The sequence below is a fragment of the Microtus pennsylvanicus genome, chromosome 8 (genome assembly GCF_037038515.1).
Source record: "Microtus pennsylvanicus isolate mMicPen1 chromosome 8, mMicPen1.hap1, whole genome shotgun sequence".
Classification (NCBI taxonomy): Eukaryota; Metazoa; Chordata; class Mammalia; order Rodentia; family Cricetidae; genus Microtus; species Microtus pennsylvanicus.
The window spans coordinates 73977428-73988911 of record NC_134586.1 but is presented as its reverse complement, the minus strand read 5'-3'; the positions used below and the strand labels follow the sequence as shown (position 1 = coordinate 73988911).

Genomic DNA, 11484 nt, shown 5'->3' with positions numbered 1-11484 from the left:
AAGAAGGGTATATGGAAAGGTGGTTTACTTTTACAAAAAGTATCCTGTTACAATAAAATAAATAACTGTCATGAACACAAAGAACCCAGGACACAAGATGAAACTACACTGCTACCCTGTGTCACCCCTTCGCAGAACTGCTTACAACTGCTTTTTCATTCCACTTGAACCTGCTAATACAACTAAGACACAGGCAATCTCTACATTGCATGGTGGCATGGATTAAGATTTATTTAAATGGGCAAGCTGGCCCACTTAGGAGTCTCTCAGCAATAAGAGACAAGAGATAACATGAGCCAAGGGCTGTGATGTTAAAAGGAACCCCACAGGTTCACATTGAATAGTCTGAGGGAACACAAACTTTACATAAGCACATCCAAGAAAAAGAGGGATGGGTAGTCACCTACGTGGCAGAGACAAGGCATCTATCTGCTCCATCCAACTCCACCCTTCCCAAAACTGGGGTGGGGAAGTCTCAGAAGTAGGTCAAACTGTGAGGTGGTTCCTGAGTTCCAGGGTAAATGTATCATGCCTTATATTGAGGGTAGGCACGCAGGATGTCTGTTCAGCATATGCGAGGCCCTAGATGCAATCCTAACTCTCCACTATTGAAGAGTCTTTTCGTGTTCTTCCTCACTTGAGATTCTTTGCAACCATTACCATTTTTGGAAATAATGCACAAAAAACTTAACTTTCAGTTCCAGGATGCATGGACCTTTATTTTAAAGCACAATGGTGCTATTCTGTTTGTCTATCAGGTGGTACAGTTTACAGTTTATCACATACTCACTTCTGCAAGTACATGTACACAGAGATCCACCTTCCGCAGCTGGGAACCTAGGAAAGCTCTGAACTATACTCGCAGGTTCGTTCGATCGTGGTACATCTGGTAAGGATCACCGGCGTACCAGTTGCGCCTCTTCCAGAAAGACGTTGTCATTTTATCTAGGAGTTTACTCTGGGTCTTGTTGCAGAACACAAATTCCCTCAAGCGCTTCTTTCTTGCCGTTGTCTTTTTCCATAATTTTTTCTTATAGCCCGCCTATGAGATAACATTACAAAGACATTTTTAAAATCATAAAGGCAGCAGGGTGTGGTGGACAGGTGACTGTGATGTTCATGACCACTAGCATCCTAAGATGACTCTGCAACAGGACCACAATAGAGTCCTGTTCATCACCACTAGCATCCTAAGATGACTCTGCAACAGGACCACAATGAAAACACTAGAAACCTTGGCTTCTAGGTCAGAAACTGAAGCAAGGAATAAATTATAAGAGGGTGGCCTGGATGAAACCATGCCCCAGAAAATACTTCCAGATTTTGTAATTAGCAAGAGCTAACCCAGACTTTTGTTTTCCAAATGACGCAGGCAATAAAGGCGCTCGCCTCAAAAGCCTGTTGACCTGAGTCAGCTCTTGAACCCAAGTAAAGGTGGAGGAAAAGCAGCCCCCAGATCCGTGGAAGGTGGAAGGACAGACGGACTCCACACAGCTGCCCTCTGACCTCCAAACGCATGCTGTGGTATGTCCCCTACCTAATAATAATCAACTTAACAAAGTAAAAATAAAATTAGACTTTGATGAAGCAGGACTTTCAGCACAAGACACAAACTGGGTTGACTACTGCTAAAGACTATCAGGACTTCTGTAGTATAGACCAAAAGTCAAGAGCCCAATACCAGGGACATACAGGGGCTGGAGGGACTAAGAGCACTTGCTATTCTTACAGAGAACCCACAAGACAGCACACAATCATCTTTGATTCCAATTCTAGGAATCAAATGCCATCTTCCAGCTTCTGCAGGCACCGGGCATGCACATGGTGAACATAACTACATGCAGGCAAACACATACATGTAATATAAAAATAAATTTAAAACAAAAGAGGTACTAGAAATGAAGGAAAAAAAAATCACTCATTTCATACTAAAGGACCTGGCATAATAAAAGGAAGCATGGAAACTGCCGTGCAGCATCTTCCAGACCCCTGAGCTCCTGCCGGCTAGGAACCACAAACTTGTCTCACTGGAGCAATGAGCTGAGGTCTAATCCACACATTCACCAACAAATTTAGGCTGTCTCTAAGAGAGGGGATAAGCCTTTCAGGCTTCCAATAGTGACTGCGCCTGCCTTACTGGAGACTTGACCACTCTGAATAATGCTCTCCTTTATTCACACGTGCGTGCCTTTCTCTGCACAAGGATGGGCAGGGATGCCTGCAGAGCTGGCCTCTCGGACAACACCAAGGAGCTACTAGGAAGATTAGCGAGCACACCACTGAATTCAGCTGCATCTTAACTTCCTGTCTTTCAGCCAGGTAACAGTAAAGACTCACCTTTCTTCTCAGCCAAAGGCCAGAATGAAGTCGCAGGAACCGATGCACAACCGATTTTACTGTCTTCCTCTTGCCTTTCCGTTTGCTGCAGTATGTTAGAGTTCTGACTGGCGGCTTCAGGACACTGGGAACCAGTGCGGCCACTCTAAATACAGTTTGTAAAATGTAGCAATCAGACTGAGTGACAGACGAGACATTAACAGCTCCACCGGAGGGAACTGACCTTTAGCACAGCACATTACTTCATGTGACAGTAAGCACAAAGGGTGGCACCCTTCCCAACTTCAAGCCTTCTAAAATCTGCCCGTAAGGGAGAGGCAGAACTGTGTTTAGCACATAGAAGACTGTAGGTCCAATTTCCTAACAAGAATAAAACTCACCCACTCAATCACTATGAGAGAACCTATCCCTGTATTTTAACCACACAGTTTCTTACCTGTCTCCCTATCTGAGCATAAACTGCTTGAGGACTTCAGCTTGTTTATCTTTGTGTACTTTCTGTAAGTACAGTGCTGGGTACCTATGGGTGCTTAACTGAGTATCTGACTGACTGACTATCACACAGCCAAGCCACATAGGCTGAGCATCTCATTTGATCTCTGGTTCGCCTGACATCCTCCATCGGGAACAAGAGCTGAACAACATCAGAAATGAGCCCAGGAGTGGAGGTAGCATCACTAGTAGTACTAACCTAGGACACACAAGGCCTTAGGTTCCTTCCCCAGAGCTGCAAATACTGTCACAAAGCCGGGCATGGTGCTGCATGCCTGTAATACTAGCATCAGAAGACTGAGCAGAGGGTGCCTCTAAGTTCACAACTACAAAGCAAGATGGAAAGGAAGTGCTCAGTGCTGTAGTTCCTGTTCCGGGCATCAGGGTATCAATCATAGTTCCCTCCTCATAGACTGCAGGGAGGGCAAGATTATCTACTTCTAAACTGCCTTGACCACACTGTATGGATTTTGTAGTGCTAGGGATAGAAGAAAGAGCTTCATGGATGGAGAAGGAGGACGATACTGCACAAAGATTTTAGAAAACTTTGCATAACTATGTAATGGAACGTACTCTACCTATTAAGGACTGCTGCAGTCGGCCCATGTGTCAGGCTTCTGACAGATGTGACAAGTCTTGGAGCAGAGGAGACAACTGGTGTCTGAATATGTCTAAAATGAATGGTGCACAGTGCAGACTTAAGACAGGCATTCTTGGCATAGTTCCAATAGGTTGAAGGCCCCAAAACATTGAGGGGCCGTAATATTCCTGCAAAGACAGAGAGAAGCATATGTACTGAATATGCTCTGATACATACACGCATATATTATATTGCATGGAAACCAAGTTAGACCTACCAGAAGGTTCCTGAGCACCAGATACACAGAAGCTTCTGACCAACTTCATTGCTATGTTATCAATGAATATGATATCACTGATGTATCAACTTCACTGATACACTTACATACAATAAAATTGCCCATTCTTATATACATAATGGTTTTTTACAAAATTTAGAATGCTAAAATCATCATATACTCCAGACTGGCATGTCTTAACTGTATGTTCAGCAGTGAGGAACAGGATACCCATAAGACAGATTGCCACCTGCCAATCTTATACCCAGAGAGACAGCCCCTCCAGATTCAGTGCAAGGCAGATCAGAGACATGAAAGCTGGACACAGAGAGGAGAAGAGATTCTTGAGGAAACCAGAAGAGGTGCTTCTTTTACCCTGACAGTAACAGACTGCTGGACAGTGCCCTCACCTGTAATCTCAACACTGGAAAGTGGAGGAAGGAGGATCAAGAGTTCAAGGCTATCCTTTGTTACAGATCGGGTTTGAGGTCAGCCTAAACATGAGAACCTTCCTCAAAAATACAAAACAACATAAAACAAAAGCAAACAAACACAAAAAAATCAACAGGGGCTGGAGAGATGGCCCAGTGGTTAAGGCCCACATCAGGTGGTCCATAGCTCCAGGGGATCTGCTGCCTCTGGCCTCCCCACAGATCCAGGGGATCTGCTGCCTCTGGCCTCTCTACAGCTCCAGGGGATCTGCTGCCTCCCCTACAGCGTTTGCACTCACATGTGCACGCGCATTTAATAAGGAATACAGTAACTAGCTTACTTACTTATACATGCACAAATACACATGATTAAAATAATAAAAACTATTTTTTAAAGGGCTAGGTGATGGCTTAGTGAGTTAACTGCTTGCTATGCAAGCATGAAAACTTGAGTTAGGATCCCCAGCACCCAAGCCAAAGCTGAACATGGTGCCATCACAGTACTGGGGTAAGAAAGGGGTAGAGACAGGCACTTGCTAGAGAGACCCAGGTTTAGTAAGACATCCCATCACAAAAAATAAGCTGAAGAGCCACAGAAGACAATGCTAACGTCCAGCCTCCATGTGCACATGTATTGTCATGCACACATGTAGTTGTATCTAAGAGCTCCACAATAATCCAGAATGGAGTATAACAAGGGTTTATTTATTTGAGGATAAACTCACAGAAAGGGTAGTGATCTGCAGTCCTCTCTGTGCACTGGGACCGAATCCAGCAGAAAAAGGGCCATGCACGCTTTTTCGTCTGCACTTATAGTACATGAGACCATGCCCAAAGTGGGCCAGTATCTTAAAGGCTATTGGCTGAAGGAGTTCTGAAAGGAAAACAAGAAAATAAACAGACCCTCCAAGAAGGAGGAAAACCCATTTTGGGTAGGACAAGCAACATTAGCAAAGGCTTTGGTGCTGAAAAAAAAAATACAGCTATGGGAACAGCAGGATCAGGCCTGCCAGAGGCTGTGCTCTGCTTCCCAGCCATAGCAGAAATGCCCAGGAACAGGCAGTGGGAGTGAGGCTGGGCAGCCAGAAGGCAGAGTTGAGAAGGCAGGGATGTGGGGACTGGAGGCTATCCTTTATCTATCCTTTCCCCTAAGGCCACTCTGCAAATTCAAATGACCATAGAGTTTACTTCTCTAGTACCTTCTAACCAACAAAATATGAGACTCAAGAACACACATGCTGAAAATATCCCACAAGATGACTGAATTTGGTGATAATTCTGTCATAAAACTAGATGCATAAAAATGAGTTTTTAGAGCTAGGGAAATGACTTGAATGTTAAAGGGTTTTCCACACAAACATAAGGGCCTGAGCTTAGCAGGTGCATGCCTTTAATCCCAGCACTCGGGAGGCAGAGGCAGGCGGATCTCTGTGAGTTCGAGGCCAGCCTGGTCTACAAGAGCTAGTGCCAGAACAGGCTCCAAAGCTACACAGAAACCCTGTCTCAAAAAACCAAAAATAAAAAAAGGGCCTGACCTTGATGCCCAGAATTCATGTAAAAAACTGGGCATACTTGTAATTCCAACACTGGCAAGGTAGAGACAGGTAGACCTGAATTTGTTGGCCAACCAGCCAGCCTAATCACTGAGCGCCACATCCCAGAGACCCTGTCTCTAAGAACAAGATGGATTCTCCTGAATGTGACATCCAAGACATGTCCTCAGACATTTACCTACAAGTACACACCCTCATACACAAACATACCCACAAATACAAGTATAGTCAATTCTACTTAATAAAGTTAGTCTACAGAAACAAAAGGCAAGCCTGGTATGGTGGCACAGGAAGATAAGTCCAGTATAAGGGAGGTGGAAGCAGGAATTCAGAGTTAAAGGCCAGAATGGGCTACAAGAGATGCTATCTCAAAAAACAAATACGAGAACCAGTTTGATCTGGGTGTAGGGCCCATGCCTGCAATCCCAGCATTCCAGAGGCAGAGGCAGGAGAATCACCACAAGTACTAAGCAAGCCTACAGATATACAGCATGCTCCAGGCTAACCTGGGCTACGTTGTGAGACCTTTTCTCCAAACAACAAAACTCTACCTAATCTAACGGCCAAGTAGAACAGTGGTCCACTGCCCTGATTTCACCAAACAAATGGGGCAGTGTGCTGTATAAATCACAGCGTTTGAACCAGACCAGCTTTAACTTTAACTCTCCCACTTAACTAGCTGTGTGGACAAGAGCAAATTGCTTACCTCCTTATACTCATTTTCCTCCGCTTCGAATTAGCTACTTATGGAGAGGATTGCATGAGATAAAACAGTAAGGACTTAAGAGGGCTCGGCTCAGAGAAAACATTTAAACGGTGCTGACAGCAGATAAAGATGCACTGAAGAAAGCTAGGTATGGGGTCCAAGCATCTGGAATCTCAGCACTTGGGAAGCTAAGCAGGACTGAGAGTTTAAGACCAGACTAGGCTACATAGCAAAGCCCTGTCTCTACATAATTCTTTTAAGTGTTTTCAGTGGAATTTAAATATCATATGAGAGCCAATGAGATGGCTCAGTGGGAACCGAACAATTTGAGTTCACTCTGGAGAACCCATGATGGAAAAGAACCATTCCTAAAATTCCTAAAAAGTTATCCTCTGATCTCTGTGGCATGCATAGCCCCCCCCCCCAAACAAAAATAATTTTTATATATGATCAGTTGATCTATGTCATCTATGTAAGGGATCTGGGACTAAGACCAAGCAGATAAAAATAAAAACCTTTTAAAAATCAAAAGACACTGGATACCACTACATAACCTTTAGACTGAGGAAAATATGTAGGTCTTCGGGCTAGAGAGATGGTTCAGCAGTTAAGAGCACTTGTTACTCTTGCAGAGGACCAGGCTTCAGTTCCCAGCAATATCCCAGCTACCCATCCATAACTTCAGTTCCAGAGGATTTGGCGCCCTCTTCCGGCCTCCGCAGGGACCAGGCACACATGCAGTACACTTAGGCAAAACACTCATGCACACAAATTTAAAAATAAGTAATTTTTTTTTAAAGTGTAGGTTTGATAATACTACATATTAGGGAGGTTATGAATTTCTACAGCATAGTCCTTTAGAAAACAGCTTATGTGGGCTGGAGAGATAGCTCAGAGGTTAGGAGCACTGACTGCTCTTCCAGAGGTCCTGAGTTCAATTTCCAGCAACCACATGGTGGCTCACAAGCATCTGTAATGAGATCAATTGCCCTCTTCTGGTCTGCAGCATATATGTAGGGAAAATGCTGTATACATAATTAATAAATAAAAATCTTAAAAAAAAAACAGCTTATGTATGTGCCCTATGACCCAGTAATTCCACAGCTAGTCTCTCACACACACGCACGCACGCACACACGTCAAGTTTCTTGAAAGAAGGTGGAGGTACTAAGGTGGCCATGGGAAGAACAGGCAAAGGAAAACTGACTGGGCCAATGCACTGGGTGGAAGGGGACCTGTCTTGAACCGGTGTTAGTTACACATATGTGCACTTTACAGTTGTTAAATCATTCATGTATGTCATATGTACTTTTCAATATACATATTTCATAACTCACAAAACATCCCATTTTATACTCTTGTACCTGGAAAATTTATATGGCCCTTATTTTCTTCTTGGCCTATTTTCTTCTTGGTCTATTCTCCCACAGAATTTTATCCCTACAGTATAACTTGTGTGCAATTAACTTATTGATCCCTCCTACCATACTTGAGTAATGTAATTTGCTACCGGGTTCTGCCTTCATTCCTGTATTTCCCCCATCAAAGGGGCGTAGTTCAAAAAGAATTTGGTCAGTCTCGTGATGGTTACACACGGTTCTCAAGTGTACCCGTATAATTCGAGGCTTTCGGGGCTTGTGTTTAACCCGCAGGTGGGATGAGTCCCATATACCGCTACAGAACCAGAAATTCAGAGAAATTACATGACTCTCAAAATCAGAGGTTGCGAGAGACGGGCTGAACTTCTAAATCAGAAAAATGATTTGGCTGTCACCCTCGCCTCCTCTACCTGTCTCTGGTCTGCTTTTTAGCGCAGGGTGGACGCGCACACCACCCCAGAGAACATTCGCAGCAAACCTCCAACCTCAAGTCACCTTGCTGGTTTTTCTCTCCCGGGTAACTTCCAAACAAAACGCCCACTCCCTCCCGCGCTAGTTCTTTCCTCTGGGAAGACGTCAATGGAGCACTGACCTGAAGCGGCTCTCACCGCACCCGTGAAGACGGAAGCCGCCATCTTGACTGTAGCCACCTGACTACGGTGGCTGCAGTGGATTTAAAACAGAGCCTCAGAAATGCAGCGGGGGCGGAGTCAAGGGGAACAGGCGTGGCCAAAGGTCAGACAATCTCCACGGACTGTGCCTTGACACTAGGTTTTAGTCTAAATCACAATCGTTCTAAGTATTTGTGTGCACACATGTTTGGGTCCGTGCATGCCACCGCTTATAGAGGCTAAAGGAGAACTTGTAGGAGTCGGTACTGTCTTAATTCCCCATTTTTGAAACAAGCTCTCGCCAGATCTCCAAAGTGACTTGGAATTTCTGGGCCCAAGAGATCTTCCAGATCAGCTGGTAACAAGGATTATTGTCGCTGCTTCTGAGACAGCTCGGGTTATGTAAAGACCCTTAAAAAGAAAATTTTAAAAAGCAAAAACTAGACGTTAGAGAGATGGCTCAGCAGTTCAGAGCACTGGCTTCTCTTCCAAAGGATCCAGGCCCATTTTTCTTTTTAAAGGATAGGGTGGTAATGGCACACACCTTTAATCCCAGTACTAGGGAGGCAGAAGCAGGAGGATCTCTGTGAGTTCGAGGCCAGCCTAGTCTACAGATCGAGTTCTAGGACAGACAGGACTACACAGAGAAACCCTGTCTCGAAAAACCTAAAACAAAACAAAAAACACCTTTACCAACATAAAAATAATTGTCAGTTTATGGACTCTTCTGAAAGAGGACCCTGGGCTCCGCATGGGTTATCTCAATCACGTTTTGAAAATTCTCAAGACTGTTATGCTTGCTTCTCTGAGACATGGGGTGAGCCTGGAATACTGTTGTTGCCACGGCAATCTCCCACCAATGCTGGTGGTTTTGAGTTAAAATCATCCACAAATGGTAAAAGGTCATTGGGACATTCATAAATGCTCTTTAAAAAGTGCTAATTTTTGCTGGAGGTTATGTATGAGGGTGTTAACTTTCATGTGTGAGGGCTATATGTGCAGAAGTAATAACTTCCATGTGTGAGGGCTGTATGTGTGTGGGGTAGTTAACTTTTATGTGGGGGAGTCATACGTGAAGAATCAACTTTTGTATGTGAGGGCTATATACGTGTGTGGGACTAACATTCTGGGTTCTGTTCCCCCTGCCTTGTTTATGTAAGGTATCTTGATGTCTCTGCTGCTGTGTTTCTGCTACATATTTGAGGCTATTTGGTCCACGAACTTTCAAGCCATTCTTGGTTCTGCATCTCCTCCCACCACAGGAGTGCTGGGCCTGAGGTGGATGCCACATCCGGCCTTCCCATGGTTCAGGCTTGTTCAGACCCAGCTTTACTCAGAGCAGCTATCACATCTCTACCTATTGAGCCATTGCTATAGCCCTTCCTCCTCTTTGAGACAGGGTCTCTCAATCATTCTGAAGTTCATAGACAGAACTGCCTCGGGAGGCAGAGGCAGGTGGATCTCTGTGAGTTCGAGACCAGCCTGGTCTACAGAGCTAGTTCCAGGACAGGCTCCAAAACCACAGAGAAACCCTGTCTCGAAAAACCAAAAAAAAAAAAAAAAAAAAAAAAAAAAAAAAAAAAAAAAGAAAGGAAGAATTAAGGACGTGGTTAAACGAAAACTTAGATCACTTTTAAGATTGATTTTTATTAGTTTTAATCATGTGTATACACCTGTGCCTGTAGGGCAGAGGTGCTGGATTCTCTTGACAAGTGACAGGTAGCACTGAACTTCCTGATATTCCTGATATTGGGGCTGGGAACTGAACGGGTCCTCTGCAAGAGTAGCACGAGCTCTCAGACACTGGACCATCTCTCCAGCCCTAAGAATTAGCTCTTACCCTCAAGGAGATTGTCTGAAGTACAAGGTCTGCAGTAAAAAGTGTTCATTGGTGTAAAGCAGGGTCAGGAGTGTCCAGAGAAGTTATCACAGTGGCAACTACTGGCACAGCAGCAGGTAAGGGGGATGGAGCTGAACTGCTACGTTTACTAAGAAAATGGGAAGACTACTCAGAGGCTGTTAATCGATGACATGACCAAAAACGACAAATAGATTACATTTTAGATAATATAAAACATAAGAACATTTTACATCAATTTCAAATCTATTCCTGCTTTTGTCTGAGTCTCATTGTTACCCAGTCCTGTATCAACTTCGCAAGTGCTGGCAATTCAGGTGTGGACCACCACCCTGGACTCATTTCTCTATTTTACAAATAAGAATAAAAGTGCAATCAACTTGTACCATGTTGGAACAAATCATCTACTTATGACTTCAAAGAATTTTGCAAACAGGTTTGTGGGTTATTTCCAAGACAAGATCTCACTATATAGCTAGGACTTTCCTGTAGGTATGTAGACCAGGCTAGCTTCTCAATCAGGAGATTCACCTGCCTGGAACTCCGAGAGTGTGACACTACGCCAGGCCTCAAACAGATCTTTAAAGTTATTATTTATTATTATTGTTTTGTTTTGTTTTTGAGACAGGGTTTCTCTGTAGCTTTGGGGTCTGTCCTGGAACTCACTCTGAGGACCAGGCTGGCCTCAAACTCACAGAGATCTGCCTCCCTCTGCTTATCGAGTGCTGGGATTAAAGGCGTGCGCCACCATCGCCCTGCTAAAATTATTTTTTATGATACTACGGTAAGATAACCACATATAAATCATGCTGGAGTTTACACTAAGTATTAACAATAGTCAACGTTTAACATACTGTATGATGACTCCAGATTCAGCGTGCTTGGAATAGCCTTCCAACGCACCCCAAAGACTGCGACCATAATCATCTTTGCAAAATAAAGGTGACAGTGTGATTTAAATAAAAACCCGAACTTAGAATCTGGGTTCCTATCCGTCCTCCACTATTTAGAGAGACACAGGAAACACACATTGCTCCCAGTCCTGACGACGCGAGTTCGATCCCCGACCCGAGCCCCCTTTGACTTAATTCTAAGAGTCATAGTCGTCCGCCTCGCGCCTAGTCGAACTCACAGCTCACTCTGCTGCCAGTTCACCTAGTAACCCCAGTTCTCAGGCGAGTTAGCGCCTGAGCGCGACCCGGAAGGAGAGCCCGCCCTTCCGCCTTTGACTCGCCAATCACCGCGGGCTCCCCTTTTCGC

At 44.4% G+C, this 11484-nt stretch overlaps 1 protein-coding gene across 1 annotated transcript; it reads right to left on the bottom strand.

The window, feature by feature from the left end:
* Positions 1–698: 698 nt before the first annotated feature.
* Positions 699–8409, bottom strand: Mrpl35 (mitochondrial ribosomal protein L35). Its single transcript, XM_075983857.1, has 4 exons — positions 8348–8409; positions 3408–3597; positions 2338–2482; positions 699–1042 (listed from the first exon to the last, which is right to left on the bottom strand). Exons 1-4 carry the CDS (start codon positions 8388–8390, stop codon positions 854–856), a joined length of 567 nt encoding a protein of 188 aa, XP_075839972.1. The 5' UTR covers positions 8391–8409; the 3' UTR covers positions 699–853.
* Between the last annotated feature and the right edge of the window lie 3075 nt (positions 8410–11484).